Here is a 20,673-nt window from a genome sequence, read left to right on the forward strand (position 1 = left end):
TCACCATCCTCTTGTCAGCCCCGCTACTCCAATATCTTAATATAAGAGACATTTGTTCTTGATAACTTATATTGGAAGTACAATCAATTATAATATTGTTTACTTCTTTTCTTAAAATATTTATTAATTCATTTTTTATATTATGACCAGGATAATGATTATAAATTTTACAATATGTTCCAGGTGTTCTTGCATTATAGAATCAAATTTTGCAATCATTTCAATTAAATCTAAAAAATTTTCATTATTATCTTGATAAATTTTTATTTGTACCACGAAATGCCAAATTATTTTTTTGCAAGTTTTTTAACTATAGCAATAATTCTTATTAAAACATTATTCCAATGTTATTTTTCCTTATTTATTTTTTATTATAAATTTTAATAAATGGTTTTATTTTTAAGCAATCTCATTCCAATATCAAACCAAATATTCATATTTATAATATGTTCACTACATGTTTCAATTACTTTTAAGCTTGACACTAAAAATTTTCCAATCTGACATCCTTCATTTGCTAATTGAATTATAATTATTTTTTGACTAAATAATTTATAATAAAAATAATAACTTATCTAATTATTTTGAATATATTAACCAATTTCTATCATATTTTTCTCCCTTTAGCAATTTTCGAATGTAATAAATCATAGAAAACTATCTAGAATTTTCATCATTTGGAAAAGAAAGATATTTATTTCTCTAATTAGACCTTTTTCAACTAATAAATCTATTAAATTTATATTTATATTTTTCCATTGTGTTGGATTATATATATTTTGAATAATAATTTCATCAATATTATTAAAAAAAATTATCTGATCAAGTAAACCATCTATCTCTTCTTATGAAATACAATTATTTTTTTATTTTTTTCGTTAATATTAACATTTGATGAATTCGATTTATTATCGTTAGGTGAAATTTAATTAGTTTTTTTATTTAAAATTTTAATTATATTGTTTTCTGAGTTTTGATTATTAATAACAAATCTATAAATTGTACTTTTTGATATTGAATAAATCCTTCAATTTTTTTCATATGTTTTATATATTCCTATTGTTTTATAAAAATAAAATTACTTAAAATTAAATCAACAATACGACTTGATTTATGCCATGTAATTTTAATTTGATGATATTTCAAACTTCAATTATTACCTACATAAATATAATAAGAAAATAAAACATATTAAATTTGATTTGAATCAATTAATTTAAGTAATCTATAATAAACTGCACTTAACAGTTGAAAAGTATTTAAACCCATGAATCATATTTTATGATTTTTTAAGCGCATAAATTAGGTTTGTGATGATAGCAATTTGCTCGCATTGAAAAAAAAAAGGAAAAAAAATGTACAATTGCTAATAATTTATTTTTCTAGTGATATTTGAGTCTATTATATCCATAATTTATTATTTATATAAAATAATAGAGAAAGAAGAAAAAAAATTGAAAAAATATTATCGAGGGAGAGAAGAATTACCAACAAGGTGACGAGAGAAAAATATAAAGAATTAAAGAGAATGAGTGAGAATGTGAGAAAAGAATGTGATGAAAAGAAAATGAAATCCAATAGTTTAGCTTTAGATAGAATTGTACGATAATATAATAATTATAATTAATATATCATTAATTAAAGTTGCAGTTAGGATAGATAAATGTTTAAAACGGAATCATTGTTCTGTCCAGAATTAAATTTTAATTATTAAATATATTTATTTAAAAAAAATAATAATAAGCCCCAATTTTATAGTCTTAGGCATAAGCTATGATAGTCTATGACTAAAGCTGGGACTGTATAAGGATATATGTGTCTCCAACAAGTTTCATGGACCTACTACAGTCCCAGTCCACATCTAGGCTTGAAACCTGACGATCCCGCTCTAAGATCCTTGAGATTGATTCGTTGATGTGCTGCGCTATCATTTTATACCTCCTCTTTGGACCCTTCTCTTTCCCTTATTTAATGACGTTGTATTAATTAAAGAAGATCTTTATTTTTTCCGTCTTCCATGTATTCACTGAAGTTATAATATATATTGCCACCAATGAAGTTGTAATATATACATAATTAATGAAACCACATGGGAGACTAAGGTCTTATTCTTTTCAATGGTTGAGCCAGCCCGGGTGATTTACCCGGGTTGTGGGCCATGAGTGCCAACGCCGACGGCAACATTGACGATGCCCGGCCTTGCCTCTTCTTTCTCCTTCTTTTTTCCCCTTTTTTCTGTGATAAATTTAAGGTTTTTTCTTTTCTCATCACCGCTAAATCCCCGGGCTACAACCTAGGTAATCCTGTACCTGGCTCCGCCCATGAATTTTTTTAACTGTTTCCATTTCTGATGCACTAAGAGACTAATAATAGACATTTAATGGAGACAACATTAAGTCACCGAGATAGAAATACTGTTGGAACAATATCTTCCCAAGTTAAAAGAGGATATAGGTTTCCCGATAACCATAACGCCCGATCGGGGAGGGCCTATAGTTGAGCGGTTAAAGACGGGTTATTTCCACTATGCATCCTATTGAGAGTCACTATAGCCGTTCGACTATAACATGATTATATATATTATCTGTGACTCTGGCCGTCACGTCATCCCTTATATTAACTTTTTAACACCACATGGCGGCCTCTTTGAACCGCCAGATCACCAGAAAATGTACACAGCTTCATAGATGTAGCCCTTGGTAGGTCCATTTAAAACGACACAACTCGACTAATTTGTTTGCTTCATTTTGCTCGCCTTACAAGCTCGACTTATTTGGTTTGCCCATTTAATTTGCTGGATTCGATTATTAAGAAAGAAACATTATTTTAGGACAGGTGAAAGGTGAAGTGAAATAATTCTTTCCTCGAGTTGATTTTTCTACCCTAGGCATTTGTGGTTTGTGGATTCCCTTACTCTGATCATGCATGATAATTCATCTTGTTTTTCAAAGTGTGTATCTAAGAGGTGATCATTTATCTCATGTTTTTTGTTGTTAGCGAACTAACCGAACCATGTAAAGTTTGCGTTCTCTTGTTCGATCTCATTTTAGTGCTTTTATGCACCAACAATGCAGTTCAGATTGTTTTGTGCCGATTGCATTGAGCTAATATTTTGTTGCTCTGATGCATGTTAAGTAACTAACGGTGGAAGTTTTATGTGGCGATCTACGAACATGAATGCATGAAAAATAACTTGAATATGCATTAATTCTCATAAATGCTAGATTTAGTTAGTCTCATTTATTAATATTGAGATGATCAATTCGGTCTCATAAAATTTTTTCATCGATCATCAAAATAAATCGAAAAACGCTCACAGCAGATGATAAAAAGTTCAACATCCTTCTGTTGCATTAATTCTCATAGGACCAACAAAAAGTAGTTCATGTGAAAGATAGTTTCAATTCATTTTGATTGAAAACATATAGAGTATTCATATTGTAAATCAAATTTGAGTTTAATTAAATGCACAGTCGATCGATCCAAACAACTAATCAGTTGTGATCAAACGGTTCTTAATTGATTATTGTCATTCCTTTGCCATTTTTAAATAAACACTCCAATGCCATTCCTCCTAATAGAAATCTTTCATTACACGAATCAGAGACCGAATGAACAAATGAAACCGCATGTAAATTTGTCTAAATTAGTGTCCACTAAGCATGGCATATAGGCCTCAAATCACGTGCATTATCCACCTACGAAAAGCAAGGGCCCTATGATTTGATATTTCAAATAATAATAAACAAACAATTCTTGTTTTGCTTATTTATTTTCCTTTTAATTTTTTACCGAATAAAATTAGAAAAATAACTAACCGAAAAACTCAAAAATCAAAACGGGTGGTGAGTCCGGGCTATCCCGTTCACACTCGCGAAGAAGCCGAGCAAATCCCGCTTGTATGGAAGGAACGATCGCCGGCCGGCGCCGCCCTCTGCCGGCAGTCCTTTCCGGTAAAAAATCCGATGAGCTGTGACTAGGTCCATCCCCGCCGCTGCCTTTACCACTTTCGCTCCCGCATCGGCTTTCTCCTTCTTGTTCGCCGGATCGGCGCGCTTGGTCTCGCGGCTAGGGCTTTCCTTGCCCTTCTTTTCCTCCGCGGCGAGGAACACAAACTTCTCCTTCCCGTCGCTCTGGCTCCGTCCGACCACCAGATCCCGCAGCCGCCACCTCAGTGACGACCCCGTGGAGCCGCTTTTCTTGCAGCGCGGCGGCGATGGAGACGCCGACGGGCTACGGGTCCACACGCAGTAGCTCGCCGGCGGGATCCCCTCCAGCTCATCCGTCCTCGAAGAAGCGGAAGACGACGACGACGACGACGACAACGTGGGGCCGGGATTATCCGTCCGGTCCTCCATCAAGAGCTGCAGAAGAGTTCCTTGGCCCGGTTCGGTTTCCTCATCCACCGGCGATTCGCAGGGTTTCTCTGCGGCGACGACACGGCCGAAGACGGGGTAGACGGGGCAAATCTGGCGGGTGGAGAAAATATCCTCGGCAGTGAGGTCCGTGCGGGTCTCCAGATCCTTGGCCACGAACTCGAAGTCGTCGTCGTCGTCGAAGACGAAATCCGATCCGCCGTCGTCAGGCGGCGGCGACTCGTACAGGGCCACGAAGGGCGCCCGGAAGCTGGGTGCAGCCAAGCAGAAAGGTTCGTTTTCCTCTTCTTCTGCCATGACTGCAGCTGCCACTTCTTCTTCTTCTTCTCGTCGCATCGTCTGTCTGTTGGTCCGCTATCTGTTTGTGCAAAAGCGGCAGAGAACAGAACGACGGCCAGAACAGAGTTGGGCGTCGTTAATAAAGGGCAGGGGAATTCTACAAGGACAGCTATACTGGGCCCCAAGTGGGTGTCTAGTGGGTAGGTAATGTCAGGTAGCCGTCGTGCTAGTTTGGGGACAGCTCTACGCCCCCCGGCTGCTGGACTGGATGCCATTTTCTTTAATCTTATCATCTGGAGACTTAATTTTTATGTTTATTTTCTTTGGGTTAAAAATAATGTTCTAGAAGGTATTTTCCTAGTCGTTAGTCAGAGATATATATATCCTAGAAAAAATTGACTTGGAATCTTAGGGTCGAATAAATAGTTTTGCAGTGATCACTCGGGACTTTTTCTTTTTTTATTGTTGTTGTTGTTGGTCTTCATTAGACATGCTTTAATTCATTCAATTATTCATGACATCGAGATCTTCTAGATTAATCTGTTATGGATTTAACTTAATAGCCAGTACTGGCCGGATAGTGCTGCTTGCACCTGAATCACGTGCACTATCCTCTCTGATAGTGGACATACCTTTAGCATGATATGGTGTAGTTATCTAATTTATTGGGATTATCTTGCGAGTAATTTGACATTTTGACTCATCCGAAATCATATTTCTTTTGGCTAAAGTATTGAGGCGTTTTAGAATACGTGCAACGTATGGGGCAAATATGAAAGTATAACGTAACCTGACGAAGAGAATGTTTCCAGCGCTAGAGGTCGACGTGCGTGTCCAAGTACAACGTTACGCCAAATTGTGTGACGGAGCCGAATGACTGATTTACCCCGTGGGTAAGAGGTCGACGTGCGTGTCAAAGACCCCGTGAGTCATCCGAGATGACATGGGGCGGAAGTTAATGCAAGGAGGCCGCTGGGTCGAAATTCAGTGACAACAGGAGAATAAATCCCCTATCCCTGTATCCCACTCAGTCCGTCCTATATTAACTCGGGTGCTACGATTTATTTCCCTCACAATAATCGTAGATCCGATCGGTGGAAGGTCATCACTCCGGGCTGCCTTTCTTTTTCTCTCACGTTTCTTTTCTCCGGTCGCAAATCTAATCTGCACTCCTTTTCAATGCCATCAGGCCCCGGGCTAAAATTAATCAGGGTAACCCAAGACGTGGCTCCGCCCTAGTGGCTATCGTAAACTCGTATTTCATTTATCACTAAATTAATGAACAGATTGAGCATCGTAATGGAGTGGGCGTTCGTATGATTCGCCGAAGCTCCTTCGTGTTACGGCCACCAACTTTCACCCAAAACATTTGAAATTGTCAGTCACCGTGAGTTTTGTATCTGTCTTCATTTCTAATGCAAAAGATCTTTGACTATCAAATCTTTGACATTTTATTTAATTTTTCTAATAGAAGATCCTCGTGCATTAATGCACGTTCAGGTCATTATAGCAAATATTGCACCTTGTTTTGTTTTATTATTATTATTCTCTCCCTTCTATTTTAATTTTCTCAAGACGGTTCCTCTTCATTTTTTTTAAAATATACTGAACTGCAATCACTTTTATTTAATAAAAATAGATTAAAATGAGAGCTATTAAAAAGAATTATTTTATTTAAAATAGCTCTGAAGCACCTGCAACTCAGATATTTATTTTATTTAACTAATTGTTACTTCAACCAGACTCAATCGTATGTAGATTGTAGTGAGGGTTTGGACATTCTCCGTTGAGGCTTAGAGTATCTGATAGTTGTCTTTTCGTGCGGGACGATGATTAAAACATAGGGTGTTATCATATGAGATCATACGGTTGAAACTCAGTGTGTCTGAGTACATGGACGGAGCCAAGATTCAATAGTACCTTAGGCTAATAGTAGATTATAATTGATATCATAAATTAATTGTTTTAAAAATATAAATAACATAAAAAATTATGTGAATATTAATTTTCTAAAAATATTTAGTAAAAATATTTAATATTTAATACATTTAAAAACATTAAATCAAAATATCATTGAAATGGTGCCCTCGATTTTTTTTTTAATCAACAATATTAGAACTAAATTAATTAATTATTATTTAGTTATCAATTTTTTCGACTAACTCATGATTAACTTGTCAATTAAATAAATATATTAGATTTAGTATATAAGTAAACCATATAATTATAATTCTCACATATTAGAGCCAATGTATTATTTTTCTAAAATTCACAAAATTAAATTTTGAAGTCAAAAATCTAAACTTGAAAAATTCATAAACATCATATCATATGTAAATATCATCGCAACTCAAATAATCATAACTAAATATTCGACATAATTTTAGAGTTATCGTACAATACAAGCTAAAATCAAGCTTCAAACTCTCAAAATCATAGTTAAATTGAGTAGACAAAATTTTTAACAATCGTCTGTTGAAAAAACTCAAACCAAGGATCAAAAATAAGATGAAAATTCCTCAAAAAATGAAGCAAAATCGATTTGGGTTATAATAAAGTGATCATGCATATGACTCAAATTCTAGGAAATCACTGACAAAATGATTAAAATCTTAGGAGAACGACTTGCATATGACCTGCACAAATTAAGTTTTATTTTTCATCATTTATTACTAAATATTTTAATTCAAATTTTTTTCTGGTAGTTTCTTTGAGTGGTAATCGGTTGGAAATTGAAATGAGGAGAGAGTTAATGGAAATAATCCATAAATTATTGGGGCTGGATAAAAAATTTAACAAATGAGAAGTAAAAATTAGGTGGGGCTGAAGCCCACCCTAGCCCATGGGTGACTTCGCCCATGTCCGAGAATGTCTCCCCCTCATGCTTTGCCATCTACACTAATGGCTAGTAGTCATCTGTGATTTACCTCTTCCGTGTTAGTCTAAAGACGGGCTGACGAGGAACGAATGAATCACCTTTTGCCACATTAGAGTATCGATAGTTATTTTATCTAAATATTTTATTATCAATTTTGAATAGAATAACTAAAATTTTTTTTTACATTAACTATTCTATCTATTAATTTTCTAAATTTTACATTTATTAATAGTATTTTTTAAATTTAGGAAATAAATTTTATTTCTTAAATAAGAAATAGAAAAAACAGGGAAACTAATATATGATAGTGAAAAATGGATATTTAAACTTAATAAAATATTTTTTTTTATCTTAAATTATATATTTTAAATAAAAAAACGGGTTTGGATTCCTAGTATACATGTTTTTGCCGGTAAAGAAACATTGAAAGTCTCTTCAGTTCATTAAAAAAATGTATTGGTATTATAAGAGTATGTGAGCTCATTGAATGAGCTTTAAGCATCAATTAACATCGAGTATATTAAGTATATCAATTAATATCAAGTATACTAAATGGCTAGAATCTCAGCGGCTATAATATACTTTTAAAATCATTATTAAAAATATCAAAATAAAATTATTTTTTTTCTATATTAATAATTAATTATAATTTAAAATGATATACATTGTAATCCATTTGCTGACCAATCAATTTTCTAGTTGGCCAGATTTTAACCAACAAAATTTATTGATTAAGATATTAAGTATATTAAGATATGTCCAAAACTAAGGGCATCTCCAATCGTTAAAATTTTGAATGAGTTTTTTTTAGAATTCTAACATGCCACATTAACATTATAAAAATTCATTGAAACATTCTCAATGTTAAAGCTTTGAGTGAGTTTTTTTTTTTAATTCTCTCCACATGTAGTTGCATGACTCTATGCATATTACATTAGTTTCAATACAAATCTACTCTTCTCTCCATAATTTTAAAAAAAAACTGCATACAATTTTTTCATTTAATATCTTTATATAGTTTTCATTTGATATTCTAATTAATTATAATCTTTAATTTAATTTATTTATAATTAACAATTAATAAATTAATTAATTTATAATTTTAGTTTAATATAATTTATCATTTTAATATTTAATTATTTTATAAATTTAATTTAATTATAGTTATTTGTATATATTTTTTTAATTTATCTCAAATATATTTATTTTTAAAAGAAAAAAAATTTAATCATTACTAATTATTTATAAACTGAAACATTATAATTAATTCATCAAATAATTTATTTTTAAATTATTTAAAAAAGGATCAATCATGTACATTAATTATTGGCTCCACCTTCAAGAGAAAAAAGAGGTTTGAAACTTCAAACCTATTCTTGAATTAAAAATCTCAAACCTCACCTACACAATCATACAAATTTTTTTAATGAGATTTTTTAATTTTATAAATCTTTGACAAATCTTACATTGAAGATGCTCTAAGACATACAATTAATATGCATGGAGAAGGCTCCCTCTTCCTATTTAATGCACTAGGGGGCCATTTCAGGGTCTAGATGGCTCATTCATCGAAAAGAAACAAAGGAAAAAAAAACAAAGAAGCAGTGGCTAGAATTAAACATGTTAAAAGTCCTAAGATGCAAAGCTCATTAAATATACAATATCAAATATAAGACATTAATTCACAAAAAAAAATAGCGTCATACATTTTTTATTTATCTCTAAAAAATATTCTTGGTTGTTAAAATTATCCATTTATTTTTTTAAGCCAATATATCTAGGAGAGAACGAGATGCTTGGCTTCTGGCCAGGTCACCACTGGCTTTGTCTGGTTTGTATAATCAATAATAAATTATGATAATATTTGAAATCTTTAAAGATTAAAATGATAAAAATATTATTACATGCAACATCAATAACATATTAAATCATCAAAAGAGATTATATTGGATGTGTATTTAAGTTCATAATTAAAGACCACATACAAATTTAATTTATATACGCAATCGATAGTCTTCCACATCTAAATTTTTTCTACATATTAAAATCTATAATCTATAACATTAAATATTTTAAAAAGTCTAACTTAATAGAGAATCCACGTGAGGTATCCTAAGTTTGAGAATTTATTTTAAAATTTACATTTTATATAATTTTTTTTTTACATCAGTACCTAATTGTTTCCCAAAATTTAGATTTTAATAGTACTTCTCTGAATTTTTAAAAAAAGGAGAAGAAAATAATAAAAAAATAAAGATAATGAAAATTTTATGATAGCTAATATAATGTATAATGAAAAATGATTGTTTAAATTTTATAAAGTAGACGATTTATCTTAAATTTTAAAAATATTATAAGAAATTAAACTGATATGAATACTCTAACATCTTCAATGGTTAAACTTTTCAATAATTTTTTTTTAGTTTTTAATATGTCATATCAATATCACACCATAAATATGAAAATATGATATTCTCTAGTCTCTACATAGTAAAAAAAAAAAATCTCCATACAACTTTTTTATATGTCCTAGATTGTAAATCACAAATCTTTATTTATTTATTTTTTATTTAATATCTGTATATAATTTTCAATTAATAATTTAATTAATTATGTTTTTTAATTTATTTATAATTTTTAATTAATAAATTATTTAACTTATAGTTTTTAATTTAATTTATTATTTTTATTCAATATTTAATTAACTTATGAATTTTAATTTAATTATAGTGTATATTTTTTTAATTTATTGAACATATTTATTTTAAAAAAAGAGAGTACAATTTTAATTATTATTATCAATTTATAAAATAAAATATTATAATTAAATATTCATCAAATGATATTTTTTTCATTATTTTAAAAATGTCAATTGTTAATTATTAGCTCTATTTTTTTTTAAAAGTAAGTTTAATTTTTTAAATCGGCTTTGAACTAAAAATCTGGCAGCTCATATACAGTCATTCAAACTTTTTTTAAAAGATTTTTTGATTTTGTAAACTTTGACAAATCTTACATTAAGATACTCGAGTAGTAGAGCATGCAATGAGACAAATATCGAGTCATTATACACGCGCATTTTGATTAAGTCTGCATTTAATTTATTCTGGTGCATTGATAAGACTTTACTGGAGGCTCATCTTGCATTCCTGAAACATCAGTGTCAATTGAGCGAAAGATATTTTTCCAAATATTCCTTGTCAAATATCTCTTAGGGATATTTAAGACATGAATAAAAATCATCGGATATAATTTTATGTCCGATGATTTTATTTTAGATGGTATGCAAGAGAGTTCACAAGGATCAATGATTATTTTATTTTTTTCTTTTAGTTTTTAGCTTAGGTTGTATGCAAATGATTTATTTTTATTTTAGTTGGTGAGATATTTTATTATATAATTTAAGATATTTGATAAGAGTATTTCATAAATATTTGATGAGAATATTTAATTATGAAATTTAAAATATTTGGAAATTGAGGTTTTTAATTGATGATATAAATATGAAAATTATAAATTTTTAAAAAAATATTTAATATTATTATAGACGTCAAACTCCTGCCACTTCGGAGATTTCTTAACTTACGTTGCTTTCTGCAATTAATGATCTCTCAGTGTGTCACAGTGTACTTTCTAAAAGAGAGGAGTCAAATGAGTTTCACCTTGCATTTGTATCACGGTGCTGCTTTGAAAAACCTCTTTTACTCTGTTTTTTTTTTCTCTCTCTCGGGTATAGGCATCGATGTGCTTGTTTTCTTTACGATTAGATTTTGTTTGACAGGGGTGATACGATTAGGATTAAATTGATTATGATAAAATTAAAGATAAAATTAATAATTATTCTTCATGTCTAAGAATTATGAATCTTATTCTTAATCAATTCTAATTTTACTTCTAATTAATCCTATCAAACGACATATTAATAACATTTTGAAAATATAATCCTAATTCTATCATCCCTACCAAACGGAGCTTTGAGGATAAACATCTCAGCAACTTTAGCAAAACTAACTCCTGTTAGATCTTTAACTGACAAAACACTATGTTCCACTAACAGGCTCAACAATCTTTTAAGATGCCAATGAATGATATTAGAGACTAGAGATTAGAGATTATTACAAGCGCCGCTTAATAGATCTGATGGGGTTGGCAATTTTTATTGCATATGGGTTACCAACACTTATTTATTTGAAGTGTTTGATAGACCTAAAAAGACTCAAAACATATGTAAATTGCTTTTTTCACTCCCTCTGCACAACACCCCTCTCTCTTCCATTTTAAATGACCTTTTTACCTCTTTTCTTTAAAATAACAAGTGATTTTATTTTAACTCCTTAACTTCAATTTTATTTACTTTTTTCTTTAGTTTTATTTTTTAATCATTTTTTTATTTTTTTCATCATTTTTTTTAGTTTTTATAATTTTTATATTTTATCTATATTTTTATACTTTTAAAAATTTTATAAATAATAATTCCTAAAATTTACTATTACAAAAATAAAAGATTACAAGAGATTGAATCCTCAGTCTCCAATATCATTTATCCTCTGTCTCACTTGTGACCCTAATCCATCGCCAGCGATCTCCGGTCGTCATCCCGATCAAAATTATATGCTAAGGGGAAGGTAAACACAGGGGTCGCCGTCAGCGCGATCGACGTCGAAATCCGGCCGGATCTGAGCAGATTTTCCTCTGCCGTCGATCTGAGTCCCTATTCAGATTTAGTCGTCGATCATGCCGGTGGCAACCTCCTTGAGTTCACCTTCCCATTAAGATATAATTATGGTTGGGGCGGCGGTTGGAGGCCACCGACGGTGGACTGGAGGTGACGAGTGGGATACGGAGACAGAAAAATTGAAGATAGAGGATCTGATTTTAATTGTTTCTCCCCACTTGACAGTAACCCTCCTTTCAAATGACCTTTATACCTCTATTTTTTTAATTTATATTTTTTGAAACAATTTTATTTATGATTTTTTCATCAAATTTTTATATATATAAATATTTTTTTTATTTTAATTTAATCAATTTTGTTTTTATTTTGATATAATTTTAAATTTTATATTATTTTTATTAATTTCATATATATATATATATATAATCTACTATTAAAAAAATACAAATATATAATAAAAAATATTCAAAAAAATAAAATTGATTTAAAAATAATCTTTGTTTTTTTTATATATTTTTTAACACTGATTGATAAAAGGGTACAAGAGCAAATTTTAAGATGGGGTCGAGAGGAAAAAGTGTCAAGGGAGGTGAGAAAAGCAGGTCTCAAACATATATGCTCTTATGGTGAAATTTTTTTCTTAAAAATTTTTATTTGGAAAATAATGCTTCTTGTAGGGATCTTATGGGCACTATAAAATGGTAAACTCAAACTAAAGATACATATTCAATTCATTACATAAAATTTCTTCGAGTGGAAATCCTATAGGGAATACAAGTACTCATTGGCTGAATATCTGTAAATATGATCATTGAATATTTACATCACTCACTTTTCAAATATATGGAATGGAAGTAAAGCTTCCTTTGGATGAAAGTAGATATTGAACCTTAGCACCTATAAATATAGTAGTCCAGTAGCTTTACCTTTGTTATGAAAGAGATACCCTCAGAAATGCATCCCTAATGTCATGGAGCTCTCTTACTACTACTTCCATCTCCATTCGATCTTTCGGTGATTCCATGGAACACTGCATACCAACTCTAAGGACTGAACTAACACTCTCTATTGCTCTCATTCTGAATTCCGTTGTTGATAGATCAAGGTGATTTGTTTCTCCTTCTTCCCATTCAAATAATAGTTTGTTGTCGATGATACCAACAACTTGTTCAGGAAGTGCCATCTCAACGTATTTATGAAGATTCATACCGTCATTGAAGGCTTCATCTACCGGCGATTTTCCAGTAAACATCTCCAGCAAAAGTATTCCATAACTGTACACATCCCCTTGGACAGAAGCTTCATTGGCCAATCCATACTCTGAAATGCAGGTATAACAATTAGATAAGACATCAAATTCTTGTTATGAAAATATGACAAAGTTCAGTTAGTATTTTTGTCTCTCTTGTTATGTTTTTGATTCTGGGTGTCGTCCTTAATTAGTGTTCACATGCCATTGCTATTACAAATGAATCTGTTGGTAGGAATGAAACTGACCTGGAGCAGCATATCCAATTGTTCCTTGTAGTATGAGTGAACTCGTCGATGTCTCAACCCTTGTTCTAACATTTCCATTATGAAACCTTGCTAATCCAAAGTCACTAATGTGTGCAACAACGTCGTCGTCAAGGAGCACATTAGCTGGCTTGAGATCACAGTGGAGAACAGGGAATGGATCATGGCGGTGAAGATACTCCAGCACGGAAGCAATATCAATGGATATATTCAATCTCTGGGCTAGGCTCAGGGTTCTCTGTCCGCCTTGCTCGTTCGCTTCAGGATGTAGCCACTGGCTCAGGCTTCCGTTAGGCATGAACTCAAACACTAGAGCTTTGAAGTCATTCCCTTGGAAATCTATACTTGAGCATGCTGTTAAAATCTTGACGAGGTTTCGATGTCTGACAGTGCTCAAAATTTGACACTCTGATGTGAAGCTTCTTAGAGCCCCTCTTCGTTCAAGGTCAAATATCTTCACCGCCACTTCCTTATGATCTTCCCATTCCGATAAACCTTTGTAAACAGATCCAAAGCTACCCTTGCCAACCAGATTGGCAGGTGAGAATCCATCCGTTGCTTTTTGGAGCTCAGCAAAAGAGACCTTCCTGTATGGGCCTTTGATGTTCGACTTGAAAGAAGCAGATCTCCTCCGCCTATGGCGAGCAGTACGGAAGCCAATGAGAAAGCTGATACACAAGATTCCTCCAGCAATGGAAATAGCTACGACCAGGATCCAAGACGAATGCTTCTTCCCCATAGAGCATGGTGCCAAACCGAGCTCTGGAACACCACCACAAAGTCCTTCGTTTCCCACCACAGAGAACACAGAAACGTTACTAAATATTCCATCTCTTGGCAGCTCGCCCTGTAAATCGTTGAAGGAGAGGTTAAGATAAGTCATATTGTGAAAGCTCCTAAGAAAATCCGGTACGTTTCCAGACAAGTTGTTGCTGGAGACGTCCAGAACTTGAATCCCTTTCAATTGGTTAAATTCCGAAGGAATGGATCCCTGGAACAGATTCATTTGCAGGTAAAGATTCTGAAGGAGTTGACATTGAGCAATGGCGGGCGGAATGTGACCGGTGAGTTGATTGTAAGAGACGTCAATAGTTTGAAGATTATTCAAGTGTCCAATTTCAGGAGGCAGAGGTCCTGACAGTGAGTTGTGTGAAACATCGAGCAGTATGGAGAGTGAAGAAATCAAGAGAATCTCTTTGGGCACTGCGCCAGTCAATCTGTTGGCAGCGAGATTCAGTCTCTCTAGCCGACACTTCCCAAGACTGTTTGGAATGGATCCGTTAAGTTGATTGGAAGCCAAAATAAGAGTGGTTAGTCCAGTTATATTGCCAAGGGTTGCAGGTATTTCTCCAGCAAAGTGGTTTCGACTCAAGTCTACGTCTACCAATTTGGAAAGGCTTCCCAGTGCAGTGGGAATGACACCATCGAGATAGTTGGACGACATATTAAATCTTGCTAAGTTAACAAGCCTCCCAATCTCTGCAGGAATGCTTCCAGTTATATGATTGCCACCGAGCCTCAAAGTATCAAGAAAACTGGACAAATTAGCTATGGATTTTGGCAACGTTCCACCTAAATTATTGTTCTCCAAGATCAGCACTCTAAGTTTGGTGCAGTTGGTCAAAGCATCCAGGAAACTCCACTCAGCAGCATTCTTTGCCTCAAGCATATTACCCCTCAGAATCAATGCATGTAAATTGTACAACAACCCCAAACTCTTAGGAATTCTTCCAACGAGTTGGTTACCACCCAAGAACAGAGTGGTCAGGTTCGCAAGGTCTCCTATCTCCGTTGGGATGGACCCGGAGAGATCGTTGGCATACAGAAAGAGAAAGGCGAGGCTGACAAGACTTCCAATAGAAGAAGGGATAGTACCTGTGAGATTATTCTGGTCCAGTCGAAGCACAACGAGAGAGGAGAGGTTCCCGATTGAAGCAGGAATTGTGCCACTGAGTTGGTTGACGTTCAAGTGAAGCCGTGTCAAGCTTGAGAGATTACCAATCTCAGGAGGAATGGCTCCTGTGAGACGATTGTTATTCAAGAAGAGACTGTGGAGCCGCGAAAGGGAGCCAAGGCTGCGGGGTATGTCTCCTCGGAGCATATTACTCGCCAGACTAAGGAATTGCAGTTCTGAACATCGGCTAATGTTGGCCGGGATTTTCCCATAGATGTTGTTAGAGGAAAGGGAGAAATTTTGGAGATTTGAACAATTCTGGAATAATGACGAGGGGATTGTCCCAGTCAACAAATTGGAGCTCAGGTTGACATGTCGAAGGTGCATCAAAGAATTGTACTCCGGGATCACCCCTCCTAATCTGTTGTCCGAGAGACTGAGGTGTCGGAGAGCAGTGAGGTTGGCTATCGAGGGAGATAACGAGCCAGCCAAGTTGAGGGATTGCAGGTCGAGAGCAACGACCCGTGGTTGACGACCTTGGTTGTTGTTGCTGCTGCAAGTGACCCCTCTCCACCTGCAGAAGTGGAGTGATCGGTCGTCCCAAGATGTCAACGCTCCATGTGGATCATCGGAGATGAGAGACTTGAAGCATGAAAGTGCGAGATGGTCGTTAGAGGACTCTGCCTCTAGAAGCTGTCGAGGCGAAGAGAAGACTAGCAACCATGGAAGAATTAAGGAGATGAGCCACACGATGAAGGTTAGAGAGGATTGCAAATGGAAGATTTGGCCCATGGGTAGAGTTTCTTGCAAAAAGAATGCACTGTGTCTATATCCGAAGAAACGCAACGCTCGTAAACTTATATAGCCAGATTTGGATCATCAAAATGAATTCATTGTTTTTTCGTTGGGTATAAGAATAGGGTGTCCATTTAACCTCCCTCTTCATTGTGAGTGGATATTATAATGCCTACTCTTAATTTTTTAATATTTTTTTAAATTATAAAATTTTTAATATTATTTAAAAAACTAATAAAAGGGATGAATAAAAGTGGATGGTGGAGCCATAAATAATGAGTGTTAATGTTAAAAGGGATATGAATGAAATAGATATATTGTTATAATGAGTATGTGACAGTGGACTCCATACTTTTTAATAAGGTGGTGGATGTTATAACGAATTAGCGTTGCGGATACTCTAATTGGTTTATTTGTAAGTTATATATGGAGAGTATATCCAATTCTTTGAAAGTTATCTAACTTATATTTAATAGGTTTCGGATTTTTGGATGTGGGTTAAACGTATAGAATCCTTTAGTCCGATCGAGCTGATAACATATTGATTTTCTATATACGGGGAGGTCTTCAAAGATTTAGGCTATTATCTTGACTTAGTTTCTTATTCCAATTGACAAGAAGCTTTTCAGCGCTGTCATCCCCCAAGCCCCTTAGAAGATCCTCCTTGCTTACTTTCGCTTCTTCTTTCTCAGGATCTTCTAGACGAGGTTAAAGGACAAAGACATGACTTTTTAATCAGGTGCTTTGTGTTTATGTTATGTTCTCGAAGAAACGAAGGTCCATATTCATATATTATTGTATTTCCTATATACAAATTTTTATACGATTTTTAGAATCTATATGACTTAGGTTTTATAAGAATTAACAATTGGTATCAAAGTCAAAACTCTATTTCTTTTTATTTTCATGACAATATAGTATATATTTTTCTTCCATTTATTATTTATTATACTAGATTAAAATTTTCTAGTATTATATTATTTTTTTTATCTTTGAAAATCATATAAGAAAAATTAGAAAAGACTTAATTTTTTCCTATTTTTTTACGGTGGTAAAAGGTGAATATATTCGCCCTAGCACCTCCGTTAATCCATCCGGACTAACACAGATGAGGTAAATTACGGACAATAACTAGCTTTTGGAATAGTGACTAGTATATAAGAGATATATTTATCTCAGTTTTATTAAGATTCGAATTTCAAACTTCATAATGATAATATTTTATGTACTAATTACTATACCGTTCTAAGAAAACTTCTATATTTTTTTATAGTTCTACACAGAATAAAAAAAATAAAATGGCGGAAAAATTGATTACCAGTACTATATCAATTATTAATCAATTGATATCTTTGATTATTTTTTTTAATCGATTGGGTTTCTTGGAATCGATTAATTAAGTTTTTTTTTCCTGAAACAGTATCTAGTGTTGCAATAATCGTGAAACAATATTTTCCCGTTTCATTCTCATCATTAAAAAAAAACTCTTCGTGAAACACTAATGACTGTTTCATGTTTTTTATTTAAAAAAAAAACACTTTCAACATGAACAGTGCAGAGAAAAAAATAATTTATTTATTTATTTCCATCCGCACTATTTCATGTTGAAACGGTTATACATGAAACAATAACGTTTTTTTTTTAAAAAAAAACAGTGTTATTGTTGAGAAAGAAAATGTATTAAATAAATTTTAATAAAATGATTAAAGGATTAAATAGTATTAAATAATACTATTTAATTATAAAATTTAAAAAAATATAACTTTTTAAGGGAAGATTATATATATATATATAGAGTTTTGATCTCCTGCGCGCTCGCACAGTGCGTGACTGTGTGCGCGCGCAGGAGATCGGTCAGTTTTTTATTATTTTTTTAATTTTTTAAATATTTTAAATTTCAAAAATCAATTAAAAAATTTAACATTTCCTTATATAAATTTTTAATACCTTAATATATCCCCTTAACATATTACAATACTCAATAAATACTTAAATTAATTTTATTTTAATTTTTTTTTAAAACCAAACACTATAACCTAATTGGAAAGCCTAAACCCCAGAGGTAAAATCTAAAAAAAAAAAATAATTTTAACACTATAACCAAAGCCTGAACCCTAAAATAAACTCTTAAAAAAATATTTTTTTTTATTTTTTTATTTTATAAAATAAAAAAAAATTAAAAACCGTTGTTATCCTGCGCGGCGCGCACAGTCGCGCACTGTGGCGTCGCGCAGGATAACAAAATTCTATATATATATATATATATATATATATATATAATCACGTAGTCACCTATAGTAAACTTTTAAATCAATTATGATAATTGATTGGATAAAATCAATGACTGTCAATGATATAAATCGATTAATAAGTCTAATTTAGAGTTATCAAGACTGATTAAGTAATCTATTCGGTTAAAATTTCTAATATTTTCTTGAGTCTATCTACATAATATGCTACTAAGTTGAACTATAGTGTCGACTTAAAGAAAGATATTTGAGGTAGATTTAGTACATTTTTGTGTTAGTAGACGTATATCTATGCTAAGAGTAATCGACTTAAAGGAAAGTTATTTTTATGCCAGATATATGCTCAAAGTAACCTACAACTATAGAATAAAATTATTATTTTATTCAGATCATGTACAAAATATGTCGGCTCAAAGGAAGACATATTATGTGATTGATTAAAGCTGTTGTAAGCTATAGACCAATTTATAACTTATATAAAGTGTCATATTATGCCCATAATGAGCCGGGCCAAAGGAAGACACATTGTGTAACCAATTAAAGTTTGAGTTATCTCAAAGAGTATCGCTAACAAATAATGTGTCGACTCAAAGGAAGACACATTATGTTATATTTGGTATCTCATAAAGAGTCCATTTATATGCATTTAAAATTTTATTTTATTTGCATAATCTTATACCTATTCTTAGCTTTAATTAAATCATGAGTTTAAATAAATTTCTTTCTTTAATTTCAGTGCAATTTGTAACTACTAGTATTAATAACATCCTAACATTAATTGATTCGAATTTTGCTGAATGGAAAGAATACATGATCGTAGTCTTAGGCTGCATGAACTTAGATTATGCATTAAAGAATGATCGCCCCACACCTCTAGAGCATAAAGTTGAATTTCAGTTGTGGAAGAAATCAAATCGCAGGTGTCTGAGTATCATGAGACTTTCCATATCAGCACCAATAAAGGGCTTAATAATAGAGGGAGGAGATGCTAAGAATTTCCTGCACCAATTTGCAGACCAATTCACCTCAAATAAAAAGGTCGAGAATACCACATTTTCTTACGAAGTTGGTAACTATGCGATATAATGGTAAAGAAAATAAAAGGGAGTACATTATGGAGATGTCCAATATAGCGACAGGTCTGAAAGTACTAAAACTTAATATGTTTGACGGTATGTTAGTGCATTTCATCTTGATGTCTCTACTTGCACGGTTCACTCCTTTTAAGATATCATATAATACTCAAAAGGAAAAGTGAACATTAAATGAACTCATTGCTCAATACATGCAAGAGGAGGGGAGACTAAAGATTGAGATATCTGATAGTGCTCACTTAGTATCCAGTTCTCAAAGTACGAGCAAGAAGCGAAAGAAGATTAATAACAAAAGAAAAGGAAAACAAACTGCAGATTATGGAGACAATAATCATAAGGTGAACAAGAAGCAGGATAAGGAATACACTTGTTTCTTTTATAAGAAGAAAGGTCATATGAAGAAAGACTACTGTTAGTTAGAGCCCTAGAGCTAATCATTTGATGATTGTATTATGGACTTATTGTATTATATTCTTATATATAAATAAAGGCATTTGTTTTGATTATTATACTTACTTGTATTGATGCCAAATAAACTAAGTATAATAACGTCCTTGAGTAGAAGGTTCTCACCTATATCAATTGGTTAGTTGAACCGATAGTGAGATGATATAGGGAATACTACTCTTAATCATTCCTAATCGAGTATTAACATTTAGGGACAATGTTAATGCAATAAGACTAACATGTAGGTCAACTCGATAACTTGATCTCACAAGTCATGGATATAGAGATATCAAGTTGACACATGGGTATGCATTGGAGAATGTATACTGAATGACCCGCCATGAGAAAGTATCATGGATCGTTATATGAGTGTCATATACTTTCTCATGTGGCTATTAGTATGACTACTAGTCCTTAGACCTAAAGTCACCATGGTTCCCTACATAAGGAGTTATGTACTTTGGTTTCGTC

The 20,673-nt window shown here is 32.6% G+C and overlaps 2 protein-coding genes across 2 annotated transcripts; both read right to left on the reverse strand.

Annotated features, from left to right (window-relative positions):
• Positions 1 to 3,703: 3,703 nt before the first annotated feature.
• Positions 3,704 to 4,860, reverse strand: LOC122010918. Its single transcript, XM_042567387.1, has one exon. It carries the CDS (start codon positions 4,710 to 4,712, stop codon positions 3,834 to 3,836), a length of 879 nt encoding a protein of 292 aa, XP_042423321.1. The 5' UTR covers positions 4,713 to 4,860; the 3' UTR covers positions 3,704 to 3,833.
• Positions 4,861 to 13,096: 8,236 nt separating this feature from the next.
• LOC122004649 (probable LRR receptor-like serine/threonine-protein kinase At3g47570) lies at positions 13,097 to 16,409 on the reverse strand. Its single transcript, XM_042559505.1, has 2 exons — positions 13,706 to 16,409; positions 13,097 to 13,528 (listed from the first exon to the last, which is right to left on the reverse strand). The coding sequence occupies exons 1-2, from the start codon at positions 16,407 to 16,409 to the stop codon at positions 13,140 to 13,142; spliced, it is 3,093 nt and encodes a 1,030-aa protein (XP_042415439.1). The 3' UTR covers positions 13,097 to 13,139.
• Positions 16,410 to 20,673: the final 4,264 nt, after the last annotated feature.

This window comes from Zingiber officinale, chromosome 1A (assembly GCF_018446385.1).
Source record: "Zingiber officinale cultivar Zhangliang chromosome 1A, Zo_v1.1, whole genome shotgun sequence".
Lineage (NCBI taxonomy): Eukaryota > Viridiplantae > Streptophyta > Magnoliopsida > Zingiberales > Zingiberaceae > Zingiber > Zingiber officinale.

Coding starts and splice junctions, on each gene's coding strand:
- LOC122010918 (XM_042567387.1), bottom strand. CDS start 4,712: ATGCGACGAGAAGAAGAAGAAGAAGTGGCAGCTGCAGTCATGGCAGAA.
- LOC122004649 (XM_042559505.1), bottom strand. CDS start 16,409: ATGGGCCAAATCTTCCATTTGCAATCCTCTCTAACCTTCATCGTGTGG. Junction 13,529..13,705: donor AATTGGATATGCTGCTCCAG/GTCAGTTTCATT, acceptor CCTGCATTTCAG/AGTATGGATTGGCCAATGAA.